Raw genomic sequence first — 24,993 nt, forward strand, 5'->3', positions numbered from 1 at the left:
TCTCCCGCTTAATCATTTGGAGTGACGTAGTCTTGCATCTCTATTCTATATCAATCTGTTACATACGTGCACAATTGTTTTGTTATTTATTTTATTTGCATTGAGAGAGGCCAAATCCAGAATTCCAGATGTGTTTTGTGTTAAAAAAGTAGTAATAGTAGTTACTTAGTCAAGCCACCAGGGGGAGTTTCGCCTATTAGGTGGGCATGGGTTGTGTCCATAGAATGTAAAAGGTTGTGTCTTGTGTGCTTATGGACCACGGAGGCTTCCGTCCTTCAGATACCAGCTTGCAGCAGCAGCGCCTGCTTTGAAGAACAGAACGTAAATCTCCTGTGTACTGTATATTTTCCCTCTACAAAACACTAAAACAGGTTAGTAAGTGTACAAAAGCATCACAACTTATTTCAAAGGACTCATAACCTTTCTTCTTTTGTTTGGTCTAAGAATATACAGAAATGTTTTGGATTTTGGTTTAGTTTGAGACTTGGAGTTTGCATTGAATGTATGACTGATTCTAAAATGGCCTTGTTTATTTTCTGTGAAAACGCAAGCTCTTTTACTAGACTAGTTCAGATAGTTCTGAATTTTTTAATTTAGGCAGCTGTATGAAATACTTGCCAATAATATAGTGGTTGATTGCCCGAGTCCCGTGGTGGCTGTTCTAAATTAACTCAAATTAGTGTCCAGCCACTTGTATTGCATAGGGTACCAGGATGTTATACACAGGTGGGTCATATGTGGTGATTACATGCAATGTGACTGAGTTGATTCAGGATCCCATTCTCGTCGACAAGGCAGCCCTGTGTCCGGTGTGTTTCAATACTTATATGTGAATCTACAACACTACACTCACAAAACTAATGTAATTTAATTGTAGCTATTGTTGACCTATTTCTACCATGTAGTAGAAACTTTCGTTCATTTTTTTACCCCTCTATCACACAGAACTATGTTTTTTTTGTGTGTGATTGTGTCCATATCACTACTAAGTTGAACGAAATTTCACTATTATCTTAGAAATGACTCAAGTTTTGTGGATTAATTTACAATGCCCCCCACAAAATGACCGGAACTACTTAATATTCACCAAAACCAGAGCAGAACTCCGACCACGGGACTCGGACAATCAATTAATACAGTTGCAACCACTATATTAATGGTATTTCATACAAATTAAGTTAAAAAATTGTGAACTGTCCCTTTAACACGACAGTTTAGCACAGGGTTTTGTGTGATTGTACAAATGTTTATTGAATTGAGTTGTGATATTTTGATTAATTCAGTTATGTGTTCTTTATTAAAAAAATTAACTGATAAGACTGAGACTGATTAAAGTAGCAGTATTAACAATGTGAGTTTTGGAGCACATGCAGATGTATTTTGTAAACGGTTGATGTGAGAAAAAGAGGAAATTAAAATAAGATTCTGTGAATAAAGAGACATGCAGCTTGCAGCCTGTTTTGAGGAACGCAACAAATCTGTCTATATTTTCCCTGTACCAAACAGGACACATCTTCTGCCGTCAGAATATCACGGTATAGCAGTCCTAAAAGTTTACGGTTCGACATAAGATCCGCTGTGAGGGATGCTGTGCTGGACGCGTCTGGGAGGACCAATGAGTCGAGGAGCGGTGGCCGTGGCCGTGGGACAGCGGCTCTACTGCTTCGGAGTCCATGACGAGTCCATGTACATCGGCAAGATCATCGATGTACACATCTTCGACACGGTGTCCTCGAGCTGGAGTAAGCTGTCTCCGGTGGAGACCCAAGGCACTTGCAGCGTCATACATGACATTCCCACCTTTTCCTGGCACTCAGGCAGCACGGCTGTGCTGGTAGGGAACATCATCTACATCGGACTAGATTTTCGAGCCGGCCAGGTGTATGCTTTCGACGTTGACGTGCACAGATGGTTGAAGCGCAAGGCTTCCGGGTCCTTTCCAGAGACGAGGAAGTATCACTCGGCCTGCGCCCTTGGGAAGTTCATGTACGTCCACGGAGGAATGTTCACTCGGCACCCCATAATATGTTTTAACGACATCCACAAGTTGGACACCACCACGATGATCTGGACTAAGATCGTCCCCGGAGGAGCTCCACCACCCATTTCGGCGCTACACTCTGCCACCATCATGGGGACAAAGATGTTTGTATTCGGGGGCTTCTATCATAACGGTGGTTTGGGGTTCTACCACAACACCATCAGAGTGTTTGACACAGAGACCGACTGCTGGCTAAGCACGCCTTATACTCTACCTGTTCCCGATGAACGCGTGGCTCACGCTGCCTTCGCCCGCCACGGGGAGCTGTACATATTTGGTGGCCAGCTCTTCTCTCAACTCACAGATAATAATTTTATGTGGAAGTTCAATCCAAAGACCATCTCCTGGAAGAAGGTTGAACCCAAGGGGGAATGCCCGGCCCAGTCGCGTTACTCGCGTATCAAGTGGTGTTGCATGGTGGGAGATCGTATCATTACGCATACTGACGATCTGTACGTCTTAGACCTGACTCACCTGAGTCTGGACTGTCCTAGTCTAAAGACGCTGTGTATGGGTTCAGTTGTTCAGCACGGTGCAGGCTGGTCAGAACTCCCACACGAACTCAGGTTGGAACTGGTAGCCATGACGAGGGATGTGAAAAAAAGAACAGGAGAAAGTTGCAAATGATTGGAAAGTTTGGCACGCAGCTATTTCCGCAATGGACTAAATTAAGCACAGCGTTAGTTTATACAGGGACACGTGAGTCTGCATTCATGGTATTAAAATACATTCAAGTTGTATGTTCCAAGTTGATCTCTAACTGTCTTGATATGTACCTGTTCTTGTATACCCATGAGGGGTTTTATAATGCTCTCTGAATTTGCTTAGCATGCTGCTTCGACAAAATTCAGAGAATATCTCCCAGAGTGTGGACTCCGTGGAGCCTTTAACGCCAAGTTGAACTGTATCTCATTGGTTTCAATAAATGGTCCATCTACTTTGACACGAGTGTTTCCTATCTAAACACATTTCAGACGACTTAACATGTGATCTTATTCAAAAGACTGCGGCTAAAACTAAATCTGCTGTCAAAACCAGTACCAGAGGGACACACAGGAGAGAGAAGAGGAAGGAATTGGGCAAGAAGGCAGGTTGAGGAGAGGAGTGGAGAGGTAGAGACAGAGAGAGGAGGGTCACAGGGTGAGAAGGCAGGTTGAGGAGTGGAGAGGTAGAGACAGAGAGAGGAGGGTCACAGGGTGAGAAGGCAGGTTGAGGAGTGGAGAGGTAGAGACAGAGAGAGGAGGGTCACGGGGTGAGATTGTAAGGAGAGGGAGAGTAAAAGACAGAGGGGATAAAGAGACAGAGCCTATTTCACTCACTCCATAACCCAGGTGGTAACACGCAGTGGTGGGAAAAGTACTCAAAGCGGTTACTTAAGTAAAAGTATCAATACTGCAATGTAGAACTCGATTGGCATCAAAATGTCCTTAAAAGTACTCTTGAGGCAGAATGTCTCATTTAAAGTTTGTATGAGATGTATGTATGTATAAGATTCTTTCGAAAATAGCTGATCTACAAGCTGTATTTTCAAATGGCCCAAAAATGTCAATAGGGCTGAAGTGGTTAATGTATGTTTTGTATTAATAATCCAAATCTACAAAGTAACTAGTAAAAGTAAAAATGTTGGATCTGAGATGTAGTGGATTAGAAGTAAAAGTATTGGGTATTGGAAATACTAAAGTAAAGTACCCTAAAATTGTACTTAAGTACAGTACTTAAGTAAATGTACTTACCCATTCTGAACGGGAACCCATTTTGGTGTTAGCATCATGTCGTGCTTTAGCTATTTAAAAATAGCAGATCTACAAGCTCATATCGCGCCACCGAGTGGCGCGATACGAGCTTGTAGGTCTGCTATTTTTGAAAAATCAAAGAACGACTGACATTTTTTTAATCTGATCTCAGGTCAGAATGGGTTCATCAGACCAGTGTGTGTCCAGTGGAAACCTCGTATGAATCTGATCTCAGGTCAGAATGGGTTAATAGTTACTTTTCACCGCTGGCAACACGTCTTTGGCTTGAAATAAATACAACTCCCAAGGACTATCCATCAGCATGTCTGAGAGGCCGATATAAAAGTCAGATCAAACAAAGGAGAAGAACGCTTGGATTAAAAAGGAGAGGTGGAAAGAGGGAAGAGAGAGAGGGAGGGTCAGAGCAAAGATTAGGAGAAGACGACAACATGAAGGTTTATGAACGTGCAGTCTGTCTGTGTGGAGCTCCTCTGTGTCGGGCTTTGATCACTATAGGCTGCCGGGGTGGCACGGCCATATAAGGCCACAGAAAGTAAGGCGGCCTAAAAAAAAAAAAAAGAAGAAAGTTGAAATATAGTGAGACGAACGCGAGCGAAATGGACGCGGAAAACTTGCCATGTAGAGAGAGGAACAATAGACTACATTTACTTAACCCATTTTGACCCGAGATCAGATTAAAAAAATGTCTTCTACATCCTGACAGTTTTCTGAAAAAACTGTTAATGTCAGTTGTTCTTCGATTCAAAAATAGCAGACCTACAAGCTCGTAGCGCGCCACCGAGTGGCGCGCTATGAGCTTGTAGATCTGCTATTTTTCAATAGCTAAAGCAAAAGGGGCTCCCGCCCCAAAATTAAAAAGTACTGTACCTAAGTAAATGTGTACAGTACACATTTACTTAAGTTAATGTGTAGCCTACTGTAAATGTGGTGGTCCACAGAGTTAAAAGAACACTGAGGATGTCATAGCGTACTGTAGATGTAAACAGAAGCCCCGTGCGGTCAGTGGTGTTTTATCAGACAGAGGTAAACGCAGACACAGGACTGTTACTCCTGACTGCATTCTGCACTGGCACTGTTTAGTTGACACTGTCACGCAGACACGCAGCACTGTCACACAGCAGAGAGTATATACAAATGGACCCTTATGGGGTTTTATACTGTACACCAGTGGTTCTCAAACCTTTTCATGTCAGGGACCCCCTTACTGAAAGCATTGCCACGCACCCCCAGTGTTAAAACACTTATTCAACATTTGAGATTTGTATTTTTTTTTATGTTCAAAACGTATAAAATAGGGATTAAGTGTTAAAATGATTGTGATGCTGAATTAACTAATTTAGCTGGGGGGGGGGGGGGGGGGAGAACCACTGTAGTACACTCCAGTTTGTGACATGTCACAAACGAGGAAGTACGGCAAAAGATCAGCCAAGCCAACGGCCCACATGACCTTCTGACCACTGTCATAAAGCGTAAACTGGGGTGTTACGGACACATCACCAGATCCTCAGGCCTTGCAAAGACCATCCTGCAAGACACCGTACGAGGTGGCAGGAGAAGAGGGAGACAAAAGAAAAGATGGGAAGATAACATCGGAGAATGACAGAGGGATGGAGAGAGCTGGTCAACAGATCGTCTGTGGTGCCCCAACGACCCTCCGGGGTTACAGGATAGGTGAGGCGAGGTAGTACACTTAAAGTTAAATTAGGACTTTTCAGTGTCGGCAGCAGAGACAGACACATGGGATAAGGGCGAGACAAGACCCAGATACAGAACTAAAACAGGTCTGGCAAGCAATGGTGGAAAGTAGCCATGTACACTTACTCAAATTGTACTTACAGCAAGTAGAATTTTGAGTTTACTTTACTTGAGTATTTCCATTTCTTGATACTTGTTTAGACATCTACTTCTCATTTCAGTCAAATATTGCACTTTTTAAAACATTTATAAATTGATAAATTACGTAATTATATATAATATGATTCTGTACGATGAGCACTTTTACAATTGGTAAGCTACTGTCACATCTTTATGCCAAAAAAAGTAAAACGTTTCAAATTCATAACTTTTAGTTTAACAGCGCATCTCTACAATGTGGTATCGCTACTTGTATTAATTCCATTTTGGGAGTACTTCCTCCAGACGCTGCAGTGAAGTGAAAAATCTGAACGAACCACGTGCCAAATCTCTGCTCCTTCCTGCTTTGACAAGGCTGAGTGCAACCAGGACCGACCGGCTCAACACACCTGTGCTGCGCTGGCAGAGGATGAACTCACCCATCTAAACACAGGATGAACACACCTCTGTCACTGCATCTAAACAGAGGATGAACACACCTCTGTCACTCCATCTAAACACAGAGGATGAACACACCTCTGTCACTCGTACCGTATGTACACGCTTTTGTGGGCTATTTTCCAAATGTTTTGATGCAGTAATGTTTTACACACACACAATCTAGGGACTACTATGGCATAAAACTATGTGGGGACACCCCTGGCCGGGGGTCACGACCCAAAGGTTGAGAAGCCGCATGTCGGCTGTGAGGATAGCATAAGTGGGCCCCCAAATAATTAACTGGCAAAACACAAACATGTTGATGAGAACACAACATTGATATTAAAGAGACACACATGAGAACATAACATTATTAAAAAGACACACATGCAATTGTGGCCAGCTCTAGTTTCCGCCACGGCAGCGATGAAACGCAACCCTGGAAGGAACAGACAGACGCACAAACACCCCAGAGCTCCTCTCAATGTCCCTCATCTCCTTTTATTCATTCATGTTCTTCATCATCAGGTCAAATAGTTTTGTTCTTTTTCTTATAAACATATAAACCAAAGCATGGAAGCTTCATTATTGACATCCACAGAGTATTATGCAGAGTGGTTCTCTCTCTCTCACACACACACACACACACACACACACTCACACACACACACACACACACACACACACACATTTCTCAACGCAGGGCACGGACAGTTTGCAGGTCGGTGTACAAATGGAATGGGGTCAATTCGGGTCTCAGAGATAAATAAGTGTATCAAGTTGTGTAAGTATGACACGAGTTATTTGTCATGTCTGTGTTTGTGCGATTTGTGATTACGGTGCCTATAAAAGGCAAACGGAAATACAAATTGTAACGTTACGATGTTCATTGCCAAAAAAGAAAAAGAAAAAAAGAAAAAATTGTTAATCGCAATTATATACGAGACAATTCATCCTTATGTTAAATTAAAGTTACATTTGTAGTCGTTGGCCTGGGTCGGCCGAGCGGTCCAGGCAGTGTGTCGCGGGTTCGAGTCCCGATCTCGACGACCTTTGCTGCGTGTCTTCTCTCTCTATCCCCCTTTCCTGTCAAACTACTGTTAATCTAACAATCAAGGCAAAAAAAGCCCCAAAAATATCTTACAAAATAAATGTAAGGGTCCACTTGGAGCGATGGTGGACCCCGGAGGGCCAATGTTGAGAAGCAGTGTCTTATACATAGAGGGCCATTCAGGCCACGACGACCACGCAAGCTTCCTTATAACACTGCCACTCCATTCCGTCCCGTCGCCACGCCACATCCACTGCATCGTTTCTTCATAGTTCAGCACGGGACATTGTCCAGTCCCAGGTCAAGGTTTTCAACATTTGCCCTAAATAGCATATTCTGATGATAATCATTAACAACAGTTTTTTTTTAAAGTCTCCCCATCTCTCTAGTAAAGAGTCTTCAGGTCAGGATATACATTTAACCAAACCAGGAAACAAAGTGTAAGTGATACAATAAATGAGCAGACAAAATTGCAAATTTGCCATTGTGTGTCTTTGTGCTGGGGTTCACTGTCCTGATTGAATGAAGATTCTAACCAACCTAAGAATGTATCTTATGTATTCTGTTTATTAAAGCGCTGAGGAGACGGGAGACACCAGCTTTACTGGTTACTGAAGAGACAGGGAGACCAGCGTTACTGGTTACTGAAGAGACAGGGAGACCAGTGTTACTGGTTACTGAAGAGACAGGGAGACCAGTGTTACTGGTTACTGAAGAGACAGGGAGACCAGTGTTACTGGTTACTGAAGAGACAGGGAGACCAGCGTTACTGGTTACTGAAGAGACAGGGAGACCAGCGTTACTGGTTACTGAAGAGACAGGGAGACCAGCGTTACTGGTTACTGAAGAGACAGGGAGACCAGCGTTACTGGTTACTGAAGAGACAGGGAGACCAGCGTTACTGGTTACTGAAGAGACAGGGAGACCAGCGTTACTGGTTACTGAAGAGACAGGGAGACCAGCGTTACTGGTTACTGAAGAGACAGGGAGACCAGCGTTACTGGTTACTGCGTTAACCAGAAAATATCACTTACTCTACAGAACCTCGAATTTGGGGGAGAAAAGAAAAGGACAGAATTGAAATAAATTTAACTCGTAGCTGTTGGCCAGGCTGCCAAAGAGAGAGTTACAGTATGTAGGAAAAAGTAAAACCAAAAAGAGCGAGACAGGAGGGGGTGGGGGGGAGGAGAGATCTAGTCTTAAAATAGTTTATGCTACGTTCACACGGGCAGAGGCAAAGATACAGTCTTCCATTCATTGTCAATGGAGGCCAGCAACATGAAGATGCAAATACGGATCCGATGTTTATAGCTGCTGCAAAAGCTACAAAGCTACACGCTGAAGCTGAGCTGGGTTTAACCCATTCAGGACAGGAACCAATTTTGGTGTTTTAAGCATTAGGTTTTACTTTAGCTATTGAAAAATAACAGATCTACAAGCTCATAGCACGGCAGCTTGAAAATTTTGAAAATGTGACGCAAATTTTTCCATGTATATTCTTTCACAGCAAACGTTTTTAACTAAAATCTTTGCGTCTGGGGGGTCCCTGGAACAACATATTTTCAGATGGGGGTCCAGTGGCCAAATACATATAATTTCTGGGGTCCTTGACATGAAATAGTTCGAGAACCACCGACATAGAAACATAGGTGTTTCAGAAAACTGTCGTGATTTAGAAGACTGTAGAATCAGGTCCAAATGGGTTTAACTTCCAGATGCAAAGCTACAGCTGAGCTGCAATGACACTACGGACGCACGCTTTGTGACGTCAATGACCGTGTGAGCAACAGATGTTTACAAAAGGCACAAATTATGCTGCGATCTTTGCAAGTGCCCGTGTGAACGCAGCATTACGAGTGCCTTGGGTCCTTTATAAGTAGGCAAGCTGTATGTTTTTTTCTAAGCTATCCATACAGTATATGTACTGTAGTGTATATATAGTCTTTCCTGACAGTCAGCCTAACAACCGTTGAAAGTAGAGCTCACAGCAGATTACCAGTAGCACACCACCACACACGTTTATGCTACGTGTAGAAATCCTTGAGGGTAAACCATTTATAAACCCTACAGTTATATCACTTACCAAAAGAATATTTTTGCTCGGATGTTCGCCTATGCGTGGCCGCGACGCTAGGGCTGCATGCGGCTAAACGGTTTATTCCTTCGTGAAAGCAGGCTTTCCTTCGTGCCTTCTGTGAAACCCTTTCATTGAAGCTAAAAGTGGTGTCAAAACGTAAAGATTATTCTGTTTGTTTCAGAGTAAAGGAAAAGGAGAGGTAATTAATTCAAAATTCTTATCTATATGAAGCGCTTGCTGAGGCACGTACACACACACACACACACACACACACACACACACACACACACACACACACACACACACACACACACACACACACGCACGCACACACCCAGAGCACAGAGAAAATAAATCTAAAAAACAAAAAGAAATACAACACAGGTCACTTTTGGCTCTTTTAGACTACGAAGGGTCTACCCCCGCCCCCCCCCCCCCCCCCCCACCAGAACCTGAAACATTCCAGAACCTGTGAAAGTTCCTTGGCGATTTTACGTTTCCTGCATCACAACCACCCTGAAGGAGGAGGTAGGTCATATAAAAAAAAAAAAATTAAAAAACTAAACATGTCACGTTGTGAGATTGTACATCCATTTTCACTAGTTTAGAAGAAAATAAAAAAATAAGTAGGCCTATGAGTTCTGGGTTCGTTCGTAGTACCAACCTCCTTAGCAAGGCCCCAAATTAGGTTCCAAGGGACCTCATCTGAGACCGTCGCCATAGCCTCAAGGAAACGAATCCAGCACCCGTGTATATATGTTTCGCGGCGCAGCGCGGTTAGTTCGCTTACTACCTTGTAGTCGAAAAGAGCCAATTGAGACAGAGCAGTCTAAGGGCACTTCTAACTGATAGCCGTCCATGGTGTTGCGTGGCTGCGGAGGTAGACAGTGAGTGACAGCAAAATAAACATCAGACAGTGGGACACCTCATCTGCGCAGGCAAGGTGTGAGCGTTCATCAGACAGGGGACAGTAACACCTCGTATGCACAGGCAAGGTGTGAGCGTTCATCAGACAGGGGGACAGTAACACCTCGTCTGCACAGGCAAGGTGTGAGCGTTCATCAGACAGGGGACAGTAACACCTCGTCTGCACAGGCAAGGTGTGAGCGTTCATCAGACAGGGGGACAGTAACACCTCGTCTGCACAGGCAAGGTGTGAGCGTTCATCAGACAGGGGACAGTAACACCTCGTCTGCACAGGCAAGGTGTGAGCGTTCATCAGACAGGGGGACAGTAACACCTCGTCTGCACAGGCAAGGTGTGAGCGTTCATCAGACAGGGGACAGTAACACCTCGTCTGCACAGGCAAGGTGTGAGCGTTCATCAGACAGGGGGACAGTAACACCTCGTCTGCACAGGCAAGGTGTGAGCGTTCCGACGGCGATATCACGTTTAGAACTGTCCTGATATGGAGCGTCGGCCATTGTGTTGCGACGTAGCCTGAACCAATCAAATAACCAATAAATAGTAGCGTGTAGATCTCAACCAATAAAAGTGTTTTGGGGGGCCGCGAAACCTCGCTCAAATAGACCCTGCGAGCAAAAAAAATAGGAGGGGGTGGACGACGTCGCTGCACACTCGCGGTACATCAGGACAGTCTCATTGTATTCTAATGAGATTTCATCATTCGCTCGCTCGCATCGCTCGCCCGTGTAGATGAGGTGTAACGCCTTTAAGACCACGCCAGCGACACCTACAGTATGATCCCTGCTTCTTCTCACCTACAGTATGATCCCTGCTTCTTCTCAACACATCACAGCTCGGAGGACACTCCGCTTCAGCTGTGAGCCGACATGGGGGCTACACACATGACACGTTGAGTCGTTTTAACTCTCATTAAAATCAAACATGTAATTGGAAGCATTATTATAAATTAACCAAAACGATGTCAGTCGAAGAAAAAGAAAGAAAGAAAGAAAGAAAAGGACTTCCTATATTATCCATGGTGGTTGGTTGACAATAATTGCTGGGTAATAGAAATAAGAGAGGGGGGGGCGGGTCAGTCACGTTTCCTGAAATATTAACAAAACCAAACTCGGGATCGATCCGTTCTTCTGGTTCAAGAAAAGGGCAATAAAGCAATTTAGCCGAATCCAAACGAATGCAATCATCAAACCAAAAAAAGAAAAAGAAGCCAACTTTGCCAGCCAACCTGAACTTTACCCCGAGGTTCTCTCAGGCATTGCTCCCATAGTAGTTCAAACCAGTTACAGGCCTCGCTATGCCACACACCAGCCTGCCAACAACGTCCACCAATCTCTGCCACACGCCAGCCTGCAAGCTACGTCATATGTATATCTCTGCATATGCCGGCCTGCAACGTCACCCAAACATCCGGAAGAGGAGGGGGGGACTCCTTCCCCTCGCCAAGCTAAGGCAAAGGATTTGGCCTATACAGGAGTACAGGAGTTCCCCCAGAGTTTGACACCGGAAACCAAAACTCCTAGATTCGGCATCCAGCAGTAGACTTGTTCAGTCCTACAACACGTAGCTCCAGAAACACGGCATCTTTAATTATTTTCCCGATGCGACGGCAGTGCTTGTTTTCGGGGGCGTCCCGCCCAGGAAGAAGCAAGGTTGAGTTTTCTGGGCGTTCTTCTGGGCCTCGGTCAGAGGACAGGAGAGGTGGGTGTGGTTCTAGATGTAGTCGTCCTCCACGGGTTCGCCCGGCGTGTCGCAGTGATGGAGGAACAGCACCACCACCCTCTGGAACACTCCCCTCCGGCTCTGACGGCGCTCCGAGATCTCCTCCCCGATCGTCTCCATGCAGATGTCCGCCGACAGCTGGCCTTTGCGGCGCGGCGCGTAGATGGTGGCTGCCGTGACGGGACAGAAGACAGATACATTTGTATTGGCCATGATGACAGGAGACATGGGAAAGGGAACCTTGTATTGGCCATGACAGGAGACATGGGAAAGGGAACCTTGTATTGGCCATGACAGGAGACATGGGAAAGGGAACCTTGTATTGGCCATGACAGGAGACATGGGATGGGAACTGTGTGAGATAAAGTGGAGAGGCAGGATCGTAGCCCTATGGAATAGACTAATCAGTCTATGCCAAAGAATAGAGTTGCCAGGACATTTTTCAACTGGGATGCATCGGTAAAAAGGTGCAGTAGACCCGAGGACACACTACTCTGAGAACTGGGTTACATGAAAAGGTTTTCAAAATAACTATTATAAACCTCTGTACGGTTAAAGACACACTTTATAGTTTAAATAGTTTAAAAAACAAAATGGTCACAGGATATATTGCATAAACCAAAGCTGAGAACATTTGTTATGATAAAAACATGTTATGCTAGGGACAAGTATGTTTGTGCTCCATTATCCAAAAGACAAAGATATCTGTGTGCCCAACTTTGTTCTGGATTGTTCTGTTCTGGTATAGAGTAATAGAAGAACAACGGATTTGCACTTACTGTAATATAAACAATATTGAGAATGAGTTCAGATTAATTTTTTTACTGCCCTTTTTATCATGAACCACGTGAAAATGTGTGGAAACCTGGATCTGATATGGTTAAGCGACGCAGAGAGACTGATTTGGCTTTTTGAACACAAGATATTCGCACTTGCAGAATACTTGAGAGAAAGCGTGGGACAAACGGGCAAAGAAAACATACGTGATATATTTGTTTGTTTTTGGGTACAAATATTTTCTTTTCTTTTTGTGTAGTTTCTGTGTTCAGGAAGTGAGTGTGATTTTGTTTATTTATGTTTTTGGTGTCTTGTAATTCCGTAAGGGATGAGTATTTTATGACAAGACACAGAATAAATTTCCGGGTTATCAGTGAGGTGGGGGCTGTTGTTGTGAGGACAGTGATCGTTAGCCATAAGCTCATACCCCTTAGCTCTCGTCATAAACAGTTAAATTATTTACGATCGTCAGGATGTGCGACAGCTCACCGTGGACAGCGCTCGAAGCTTTAGAGATACAAGTCTTTGAAAACCCTGTTATAATGGAGGCTCAATGGAGCTGGATTTAAAAATCCCATAGCTGGTGAGGACGGAGGCTCTCCGTAGCAACCGGAGCAATGCTAAAAAGTAAATTGACGGCCGCCACCGTCATATATGGAGTATATATACGGTTGTCTACGAACATGTACGTAGGTGGCAGATGCCGTACCCTAGCCTAGGGGGTACGATTATAAATCGTAGAAAGCAGAGATTTATTTTTTATTTTTAAACCTGTACTTGTAAATCTGACCAGGGTCGGCTGTGAACGGAGCCTCGGAGTGGCCATAGAGAGAGATGACAATAAAAACAAATAGTGAGGCCATGTTTCATTATCTTTAGTGCTCAAAATACATGACACGTATCGACATGTTTACAGGACGTTACATTACTTACGGCCGAGCTACACCAGGCTTTTCAAAGCGTGTGTGCGCATATACGCACATACAGTACGTACAACACGCGCACCATAGATCCTTGTCCTATTGTAAAGCGTGCATATGCGGGGCTCTCGTATCTACTTGGTGTAGGTAGCTCTGCTGTTACACTACCTTTAATACTTATGCTATACTTGTAGAGAGGATGTATTTCGACTTGACTGTAGTTCTGCAGTAACTTGTTCATACACACACACACACTGCTAAATCCTCAGTGTTTATTTATCCATTTGTAACTCTGACAGTGTATTGGTAGAGTGTGGTGGGACACTGGATGGATGTGCCGGTCAGGTCTACAGACTGCTGCACAATGAATCGGAAAAAAAAAGGTCGAGATCTAGATTCAGACACCTATCTAAATTCTAAATTTGAGCAAGAATCGTGCGGCCCAAGTTGGCTGTCCATTTCATTTTAGTTACACTTATGTTTTGGCTTTGTTAATTGACTGTAGAACAGCTTCCCTCCCAGTAACGAGTTGAGTTATGCTTTCATTCGGCGGTGGCACGCAGTGGGCATGTTCCCTCTTCGCTCGCCACTTTGGAATATCTTTCAACACTACTACAAGCGACTACACCATTTTAAAGTGGATTTTCATGACAAGCAACGATCATGTCTTCAAAGGTTAGTGTAAACCAGGCAGGGAGATCTGGAACATGATCTCTCTGCAGATCTCTCTGCAGTCAAACTGATAATAATATAAGAGAGGTTTAAGTCGAGCACTTTGATGTCCGTTTAACCTTAAAGCCACAGTATAGTGGCCACATTTTGAATGTAGTAATGTTCAGCAACTACAGACTAAAGACATTTTCATGGAAAAAAATAAGAATCGTGTAAGAATCGTGATCTCAATTCTTGTGGAGAAAAGGCGAGATTCATACAGCAAGAATCGTGCAGCACTACTCACTGCTCTCGTCGTCTTCAAAGTCGTAGCGCGCGTAACCGTTGGGCTCGGCCGTCCGCAGTGTCCTCAACCAGGGGAAGTCTGTTATCATGCTGTAGGGGGCTCCATCCACAACCCCTAGACACACATACGACACACACACTTATTCAACACTACCATTTTCCGTGCAAAAATCGGGTTTGATTCAGGTATAAAATAAGGTTTAACCACATTAACATTAGCGTCCTTACTCGCATGGCCGAAATTCAGAAAAAATTGTCAATATTCATTCAGTGAAAATAGTATATCTACAAGCCCACTGTAGGAAAGATCTGCTAAGTATACACGGTTTGAAAGGTATTTCACTTTATAAGACTCCTGGGGTCATTTTAAAGGTCTGGTGAACTTTGAACATTCAGTGGTTTTTCTGTGGTTTTCTGTATAATTACGCTCAAACAAGTGCTCTGATCTATCCCAGTCCCTCTCCACCCTGCCCCTCCCCTCCACTTCAGCCCCTGGGGGGGGGGGGCAAAATCCCTCAACAGTGACATCTGCTTATGTTTTCATTGCAGCTCAAAAGGCTTCAGAACACACAGAGAAACCCCCAGAACACAGAAAATCCACTTGACTGAATGTTCAAAGTTCAGGTTGTTTGGGTGTAATTGAAGTCATAAAACCTAAAATAAAAAATTAAAAGTCTATCAGGCTTTTGTCGGCAGCCCAGACAGCCCATCCATGAAGTAGTCGTAGTAGTGTGTATACTAAAGCAATAAGCCACGAGAGGTCTCAGGTTACCGGCCATTTTACAATGGCTGGGGGCGTATAATACCCGGTAAACTGGGGCCTCGAGTGGCTTATTGCTTTTCTAAAACGGTTACAAACATATAGCAATATTAACCTAATAAAACTATTAAATTCACAAAAGTAGCTACGTTTTGCGCCACCAGAGTGAGCCACATCACTTCCTCGTTTTGCTGCAAGTAGGCTATGTGACGGGAGAATAGCGCTTGATGTCTTTACGGGGCCGCCTGGAGCCACACATTCACAGTCATATGAGCCGGGCGGTGCTTAGACGCCCGCACGGCATGGGTTTCTAAGGCAATCAAGCGCTCCCCTTCCCCAGTACAGCTACAGAGATGCGGAATCAGCTGTGAATGATATAAAGTGATTGAAGGTGTGTGTTATCGGTGAAATTTACACCGGTCACGTGACGGTAACCAGCCACTCAGAATCAAGTATTGGGACTACCCGTTTTAGAATGTGTTACCCTCTAGCTTGTGTCTGTCTGGAAGTATCCCGCGTCCGTTACTTACCCTCCAGCCTGTAAATGTCGCGTCCCCACGGGTAGCTGGGATACTTCTTCACGTCTTCCTCCGTCCTCGTGGCCTCTGGGAAGAACTCATACTTGATCAACTCTCTGAGGGACAAAGAGAAGGGAAGACGGAAGCAAAGACAGAGAGGATCAAAGGAGACATAGCAGCAGCAACAACAGCTTGAACTTCCATCAGAACAGAATGGGGGGAGATCAAAACAGATCTTTGGGTAGCGGTTCTCAAACATTTTCAATGTCAAGGAACCCCCACATTGATACGTTGTTGTATTTGGCTGTGAACCCCCATCTGAAAAGACCACCACAAAATAGCAGATCTACAAGCTCACAAACGCGCTGCATCACTCCAGTCATCAACACAGGGATTAAGGCAAAAACTAAATGTCTCTACCGTCGGGACATTCCGGTCTGTGATTTGTGAACCGGCATGAAAGGAACAATTCCTGACCAATTAGCACAATATGTAGAATTGATGCTTAACCCATTTTGGGGCGGGAACCCCTTTTGGTGTTAGCATTATGTTATGCTTTAGCTATTGAAGAACGACTGACATAGAAACATAGCTTTTTCAGAAAACTGTCAGAATGTAGAAGACATTTTTAGAATCTGATCTCTGGTCAGAGAATAAGATATAGATAAGTATTATCATTGTAAACCTACAGTATGTCCTTGTTGTTCTCCATACAGCCATCCAGTTTACACATTGTTGCTTTTATGAAATGTCCGAGACCATAAAATAAGTTTTATGGAAGATGCTTCTGAACATGTATTCTATTGCTAGTACTATTTATTTCATCTTATAAAAATGACGGGAGACAACTTTAATCCGTGTGATTAACCCATTCTGACCGGGCACCCATTTTGGTGTCGGCATCATGTTATGCTTTAGCTATTGAAAAATAGCAGATCTACAAGCTCATATCGCGCCACCGAGTGGCGCGATACGAGCTTGTAGGTCTGCCATTTTTGAAAAATCGAAGAACGACTGACATTTTTAGAATCTGATCTCAGGTCAGAATGGGTTCATCAGACCAGTGTGTCCAGTGGAAAACCTCGTATGAATCTGATCTCAAGTCAGAATGGGTTAAACAGGAACATCTGGTTTATGGTAACGGGCAAGACATTTCTTTTCTGAGAGGATATGTCGAGTCAAGCACACCTCGAGGACTTCAAGGCCCTCTCTGGTTTTGGCCCGGCTCCCTTCCTTCTGGCACTAACACCTTAAAGAGGTCCCTGGTCATTTTAAAGTTTTTAACCCATTCTGACCTGAGATCAGATTCATACGAGGTTTCCACTGGACACACACTGGTCTGATGAACCCATTCTGACCTGAGATCAGATTCTAAAAATATCAGTCGTTCTTCGATTTAAAAAAAATAGCAGACCTACAAGCTCGTATCGCGCCACTCGGTGGCGCGATATGAGCTTGTAGATCTGCTATTTTTCAATAGCTAAAGCATAACATGATGCCAACACCAAAATGGGTGCCCGGTGAGAATGGGTTAAAACTAACAGTAAACCATCCGTAGAATCAACCATGTTCAGGAGGCAGGCCGGCTATTAATAGCTGCAGTTTCACCCTTTAAGAAGACAATTGTTTATAGAAAGCAGAGGGAATGCAGGAAGGACAGGATCACACTGACGGAACATCCAGACACAGATAGGACAGAGGAGGATGGATGGGGGCAGAGCAAGGTTAATATTATGATAGTTTTGCCCGTTTCTTTGGTTTGACATTGTTCAATTTCAGTTTAGTTTAGATTATAATGTGGGTTTGCTAAGTTTAGTTTAGTTTTCTATATGGTTTTTTTATGCGTATTGCTTAGTGTTTGTTTAGGTTTTTTTTCAATACATTTTCATTAGTGTTTCATAAGTGTTTCATTGTAATGTTGATGTAATATTGGATATAAATTGAAAGAAAGATGTAAAAAAACAATGGAAATGTTAAGACATTTTCAAAATTGTTTCTCTCACTATGCCAGATGTAAAATAAATTAAAAAAAAGCCGTGTTGTGACGGTTTAACCCTGAAAAAACATTTCGTAATCGTGATCGTTGAGCTCGTGCTAGTTTTGACCAAAAACGAAGACATTTACACTTCCGGTTCATTTCCGGTCGTATTCGTTGCTTGTCAACCGAGAACCATTCTTAACATACGGTGCGTCGGCGAAGAGAGCGATCTATCATAAACCACTGCAAAGACCACAAAATGGAGATCACCGCCATCGGCGGTTAGGTTAGTGTTTGGGTAGGGTGTCGGACTAGGGTAGGGTGTCCGTCTCTTGGTATGTCGGAAAACACGCCTGCACCCGATCTCCGCCAGCGATAATGGATTAACCGATGCCCCCTCCCGTCATCAGTACAGTAACATACTCACTGGCTGATGTTGGCGATGGTGTCCATCCAGCTGCGAATGCGCACCTTGTTGCGAACGTTGGGGGGGTTGCTGAACTCATGCACGATGGCGATGTGGTAGGGGTACGGGCCCTGGAACAACTGGCGCTCCAGAGCCAGCGAATCAATCTGGGAAGCACACGCACACACATCTACTTACTTACAATGTACAGCACACGCACACACATCTACTTACTTACAATGTACAGCACACACACACACATTTACTTACAATGTACAGCACATGCACACACATTTACTTACAATGTACAGCACACACACACACATCTACTTACTTACAATGTACAGCACACACACACACATTTACTTACAATGTACAGCACACGCACACACATCTACTTACTTACAATGTACAGCACACACACACACACACATTTACTTACTTACAATGTACAACGCATGCAAACTGTTAAAGGTTTCATGATTTTCATTCATTTTTATTTTTCGCTTTTCTTCTAGGTTTTATTTTATGACCTCAATTACACCCACACAACCTGAAACTTCTATCATTCAGTGGATTTTCTGTGGTCTGGAGTTCTCTCTGGGGGTTGGAAGCTTTTTGAGCTGCAATGTAAACAGGCAAACAGGCCTCAACAGTGGCATTTGCTGGCAAAGCCCATTGACATAAATATGGGATTTGTCTTACATCACAATCCACAGGAAAATCAGAGCACTTGTTTGAACCAGAAAAACCACAGACCACAGAAAATCTACTGAATGTTAATGTAGTCGTTCAAACACAGTAGGCATGTGTCATTGGACAGTGGGATGTTCTGAAGCCAGATTGGAATTCAAACAGCAGTTTACGCTGGTCTAGGTAGCTGCTGATTTGTTCCTGAATTAATCTGGTGGAACAAAGGATGGAAACATGGCGGTAGTTGCCAGGTTCTAGTTTGTTTCCTTTTTTGTACAGACTCACTCGCGCCACTTTGAAATCCTGTGGTGCGTGACACTGACTGATGGATACATTTGTAATGTGGGCTAAAGAGGCTGCCGCATCTCTGAGGAATCTGGTGAAGGGCTGAAGGCAGATGAGTTTTTTTTAGTACATCATCAGTTGTCACAGGTTTAACTGAGAATGCATCTTTTTGAGCTCGGAGCTTGGATCTGATCAGAACCGTAAAGACCTGAATGCAGGGGAAGTTTGCTCACCAACTGAAGAAGAAACTGAAGAAACTGTTAAACAGTTTGCCACCACCAGTTTGTCGGTGATAAGCGAGCCACTTGAAATTATGCAGACGTTTGTAGATTTGGTTTGCAGTTTGTTGCTGCAGCTTAATTTGTTTAAAGCCCCCCAGAGTTTTTCTGGGTGCTTTTTGTTTGCTTCAATGTTCAAATTTATGAAGTTACTCTTTGCTTTTGAGATAAAATTGTTTACTACATTGCGTAGTTTTCTGCATTTTTCAAGTAGCTGTTCATTTTTGCCTTTGTTGTACTCAGAATAGCTTTAATTTCTGAGTTTGATGGCATTTAAAATGTCGCCCGTCATCCAAGGTTCAGTACGAGCTCTGACCCTTATGTCTTTTGTGGGTGCAATGTTATCAAGAACAGACAAAAATACAGATTTGAAACAGGCCCAGGTGTCCTCGACCGAGTTGCCATTTTGAACATCTGACCAGTCCATCTTCTCAAGAGCTCCTGTGAGAACTTCACTGGAGTAGCTTTTCATAGATCTGCATTTGATTGTGGTGTGACACTCAACTACAGATCTATGCATTTTACGAGTGCAGAAAATGATATCGTAATCACTTAAGCTGCACTTGATGACTCTGGAGATTCTGGCTCGGTCAGACGTCAAAATAAGGTTTATGATGGATTGGGACGCAGCCTTGCCCAGCTGAGTTATTATCAGCTGGGCAAGGCTATTCAAGATAAAGAATCTTCCCGGAGAACACTAGTATTAAAATCACCCAAATCACATTTGGCGGATGTTCCGGCTATGCACTTAGGTTGTGACCAGGCTTTTCTCTTGGCAGATGAGCAAGGCTAGGACCGAGGCTACCATCACACACTAACTGACCTGGTGCATGGGCCGCATGTAGATGATGCGGTTCCTCTCCGGGGGCATGCGTAGGATCTGATCCAGGACCTGCTCCATGTCCAGCTTCTTGCACTGGGCGTAGTCGAAGCGGTTCACGATGGGCGCGTTCTCCACACGCAGCTGTTTGAGCACGCGACACCGGGTGGCTTCAGAGAGAGGGGCGAGAGAGCAGTGCTGGGAACGTTACTCAGGAAGAGGAGTCAGTTTACAATGTAGGCATTTATTTACACACTCTTAAGTCAGAATATAGTCAGAACAGCAGAATATATATGAATAAAATCACACCCGTGACAGAAAGGGGCCCTAGTATAGTGTTTACACAAACACTCACAATTGTCCATTCATTGTCAATGGCATTTAATGTTTGTGTTAGGACAAAGTTTGCGCGCGCGCACACACACACACACACACACACACACACACACACACACACACACACAACACACAAAAAGCTGGACATAGCCTTTGCTAGAATCCTTTAAAAAGTAGTAAACATTACGTTACTTATTACTTGCTATGACGAGAAACTAGTTACACTACAAATTATAGTGTTGATAGCTTGTAGATCTGTAATTTATTTGCATGTGATAAACTATAGGATCCATATAGTTTATCTCAGTCAGAAACGTATCATTGTAATTTAGTAAGTGAAAGTAATTTGGATTAACAAGTGTACTATTATTACCGTTTCAGCGATGGTAATAAGTTACACTTGTAGTTATTGTGGAAAAAAGCAATAGTTATTACTTAGCAACTAGATCTCATTTTAATCATCATGAATTACTATATTAATTATCTAATTGTATACCAAACAGGTCTGTTCTTTTTGGCAAGTGACAACATAGTGCGATGGAGTATGAATTGAGCTATGCAAAGAGAGATTAATAAATTGAGCATTATGGAAAACCACTTAAATCTTAGCGTCCCTATTCTGGGGTGAGCATCTGGCAAAAGTATTAGTGTCTGCAGAGCGTAAACAGAAGGGGGCCTAGTACAGAGCCCATGGGGTCCACCTTGGGTTCTGTACTAGGCCCCCTTCTGTTTACGATCAACTATGTGTAGGCTTATACTTTGTATCTTTAAAGTGAAACTATGTCCACAGGAAGTCATGACACACGCACGCACGCACACACACAAACACTACACAAAATACACACGCAATACACACCATGAACAAACATCATCTTAGGGCAGTCCTTCAGGACCAGGTCAGTGATTCCACAGTTGGTCAGGGTGATGCCCACAAGGTTCTTGCTCTTCAGAGATAAAACCTGCAGCAGACAATTTAGCTTGTGTTACTAACGACGACTAGAACATTGCTGACATTAATCATCAGGCTGTCATATAGTGTATTTTAATCAGGACAACACCACTGTAGAGCACCAGCTTTGCAGCAGAGCAAATACGCATATAGTTTAGTCACAAAACTTCTTGGAATACTTTGTTTGGTACTGTATGCCCATGTTTTATATAAATACATTTGCAATGACTGGTTAGACTAAACAACTCGATTAAATCTTTTAGAGAGAAGGCACTAGAGAGGATCACACAGGCTCATTTGGAATGGAGGGTATGCGCGTGGCGCGAGTCTGATATAATCATACCCGGAAGTTATGCAGGAACGCCTACAGAGTAGCAAAAAAACTACTTTCAGGTCTTGAAAGTGGGCACCCTGGGTCGCCATTTTGAAAGGGTCCATGATGTGTTAAGTCCCTTTGGATAAGAGCTTTGGCTAAGTGCTTGTAACTGTAAAGTGTATTGTACCTGTACATGGTCGTCTTCGGTGACAGGATCTGACGTGCTGGTTGATTTGTCTGCAGTTCGCTTTTTTCTTTTTGTTACTTGAGGCTGTGTTCTTGACAGGTCTAAACAAACACACAGCACATTTTAGAGTAGCACATCAAGCAAGCATTAAATCAGTTATTAGGAATTTGAATTAATTTCAATATTACTAATAGACTGAATGTGGTACTAGAACATTAAGTATTGTAATGAATGTTTTCACATTATGCAATGTATTTTATGTGTGGACCCCAGGAAGAGTAGCTGCTAGGTAGTAGCTATCTAATGGTGAACTAACAACCAAACAAAAGATCTGACCATATTGGGTACGTTGTGAGTATTTGTTCTGATTTCAGGACACTCTGTCTGACGTATGACATCACTGTTTTGATGTCATACGTGATTTGAGTCAGCGGTCAGAGGAGATACTCATTAATGAACAATGCCCGTTTCGTCTTTTGAAATCCATTAAATTTATCCCATGCATGTATAAACATGATTATTAGCGGTTTTGTTAGATGCAAGTTGAAAACTAGCACTGTGGTTCTTATTAAAAACCTGTGGCCTTGTGGTTAAGAGTGTCGCACTGAGATTGGGAGGTTGGACTGGAAAATGGGAGCATGATTTAAGGTAAAGATGAGAATGAAACACAAGTGCCCCCTAGTGGTTGTTTTGTGTCATTCTAGGCCAGGCTCAAAACTGGAAGCACGCTGCAATGTCTTGCACAACCCATCGATCAGACATTTTACTCCATTAGGCATGAATGGATTAAAACAAAATTCAACATCACGACTGAAATATTATGCACATAATATATTATTCCTCAAAGTCCTAATATTTCAAAGCCATCATTTCAACCATTTCATTTAAAGTAAACGTGTTTATTTGACAATTTCTTGGCATGTCTGTTCATAGTTATAACAACAATTGGTTGTTTACTTGAGAGCAAACAGCGCAGCTCACTCAAGCCAAGACTACATAGGAATGCAAATGTTTTGCTATAAACCCTCCGATGTTTTAGTTACAGAACTGCATAGAGATTCTGTTTTAAATATATTGTATGGCACATGGACAGCATTTTTCTCCAAAGCACTTTACACTTTATATCACATCCATCCATTCACACAAGTGACTGCAGGTACCAACCTGCTCATCAAGAGCAGTTAGAGTTTCAAAGTCTCGCTCAAGGATAAAACTAATCAAAAAATCGATTTCATGTCACATCCCTACTCTGCATATCCTACGATAAATGCGCAATATGTCCGTCTGTAGTTCCAGTATATCCTTTCAAATGATACAAAAAAAGAAATCACACCTGCGATGCATCTTACCTGCCTCAGGAACCAACGGAATAGAGGACATTTTGCTGCAGGACCGAGTCCAAGGCCGTCTGGGAATAAAACCGTCCACACCGTTGCAGTCCAACTGCGGTGGACCTGAACCGGCCATATTAGGGCACGGCTGCGTGCGCGCCTGGCCAGCCGAGGCTGCTCCTCCCCTGCTGGGTACAGACGTGGTTCCCCTGGACCCCACGGCGTCAGCAGCAGCATCAGCTCCCACTCTAGACGAAGTGTCCCCCTCCGTGGCCCCCGCTCCCACCCCGGGCCCCCCTCCGGTCCTAGCTGCAGACGGGCCCTCTGTGGTTCCGTTTCCAGCCGACGATCGTAGGGAGGGGGTGACCCTCGCTACGACCCTCCGCCTAAAACGCACGTCCTCCTCGGCCCTCTCTGCGCCGGCCGCGGCGCTTCCCTGCCGTCCGCTAGTGTCCCCGCCGGCTCTGGCGGGGGCAGCGGCCCCCGGTCTGTACGTGGGCCCGGCGGCTCCCTGCCTGCCCCCACCGGCGGCCGCCGCAGCAGCAGCAGGGCCTTTGTTACCGTTCTCCGTAGCGGCCTTCATGTCGGCTTTGATCTGCTCGCTGGTCACCTGACAGCTCTTTTCACAGCTGCTCTCGGCAGCGGCCGCCGCGTCTCGAGGCTCCGTCGTCGTTGTCTGTGCCGCGGCCGCCGTGACCGGCGTTGTTGGCGTTACCACCGCGGGGGCGCTGCCGCCTCGCCGACGCAGGGGCGTTTTCCCTTTCCCTGAAAATACGGACACATCATTGTGAGGTTTAACATGGTTGATACTCTATAATATAATGATAACTATCTCCTTTACCATTGTCTTTGTTATCGTTGGGATGTGGACTCCATCCACTTGAGTTGGAACATTTAACTTTAACTTTATAGTTTAGTACTTACCTGGTCCTTTGACCAAATGGAGAATATCTATCTTATCTATCTTTAGTTTATACACAATCCTTCACTAGGTATGTTTATATCCAAATAACGCGGCACGGCTGCCGCTCACCGCTCCTTGGCTGTGGCTCACCGCTCCAAGAGATGGGTCAAATGCGGAGAACAAATTTCACTGCGGCAACGTGTGTGACAAATCGTATCACTTTGACTACTCTAATGAATGTTGTCTATTGCCCACTGTATGTTTTGTGAGGCTCAGACTCACGGCTGTGTGTGTGTGTGTGTGTGTGTGTGTGTGTGTGTGTGTGTGTGTGTGTGTGTGTGTGTGTGTGTGTGTGTGTGTGTGTGTGTGTGTGTGTGTGTGTGTGTGTGTGTGTGTGTGTGTGTGTGTGACGTGTGTGTGTGTGTGTCTCAGACTCACGTGTGTGTGTGTTTTGTGTCTTGGTGTATGTGTGTCTCAGACTCACGCAGGGGGGCAGTCAGACAGATATTTTGTGAAGCCACTAAGGAAATCGTAGTTCATATAATGGCCTGTTGTGGCGCTGGACTGGACCCAGAAAAACCCATAGCCCCATAGAAGTCCATGTATTTGGGCCCAACTTCACCTAGACTGTATTACCTTAATAAACATGGTCATGAATACTTTCTGCTTCCAGTCACTAGTTTAAAGTCTCATTTCTAATGTCATAATATTCTTTTTGGAAAATTATGGTCCCAT

The 24,993-nt window shown here is 44.0% G+C and overlaps 1 protein-coding gene across 2 annotated transcripts in view; it reads right to left on the reverse strand.

Moving 5' to 3' along the window:
- Window positions 1-10,390: 10,390 nt before the first annotated feature.
- Window positions 10,391-24,993, reverse strand: part of fbxo38 (F-box protein 38) — a 29,783-nt gene continuing 15,180 nt past the window's right edge. For both annotated transcript variants that reach the window (XM_083785452.1, XM_083785453.1), the window contains 8 exons: window positions 23,373-24,119; window positions 22,024-22,124; window positions 21,428-21,530; window positions 20,239-20,405; window positions 18,181-18,326; window positions 15,788-15,891; window positions 14,499-14,612; window positions 10,391-12,013 (listed from right to left, as the gene is read on the reverse strand). In XM_083785452.1, coding sequence (XP_083641578.1) covers window positions 11,835-12,013; window positions 14,499-14,612; window positions 15,788-15,891; window positions 18,181-18,326; window positions 20,239-20,405; window positions 21,428-21,530; window positions 22,024-22,124; window positions 23,373-24,119 — 1,661 coding nt within the window. In that variant the 3' untranslated portion in view covers window positions 10,391-11,834. The remainder of the gene's footprint in view (window positions 12,014-14,498; window positions 14,613-15,787; window positions 15,892-18,180; window positions 18,327-20,238; window positions 20,406-21,427; window positions 21,531-22,023; window positions 22,125-23,372; window positions 24,120-24,993) is intronic.

The sequence above is a fragment of the Protomyctophum parallelum genome (genome assembly GCF_964188405.1).
Source record: "Protomyctophum parallelum genome assembly, chromosome: 16".
NCBI lineage: Eukaryota > Metazoa > Chordata > Actinopteri > Myctophiformes > Myctophidae > Protomyctophum > Protomyctophum parallelum.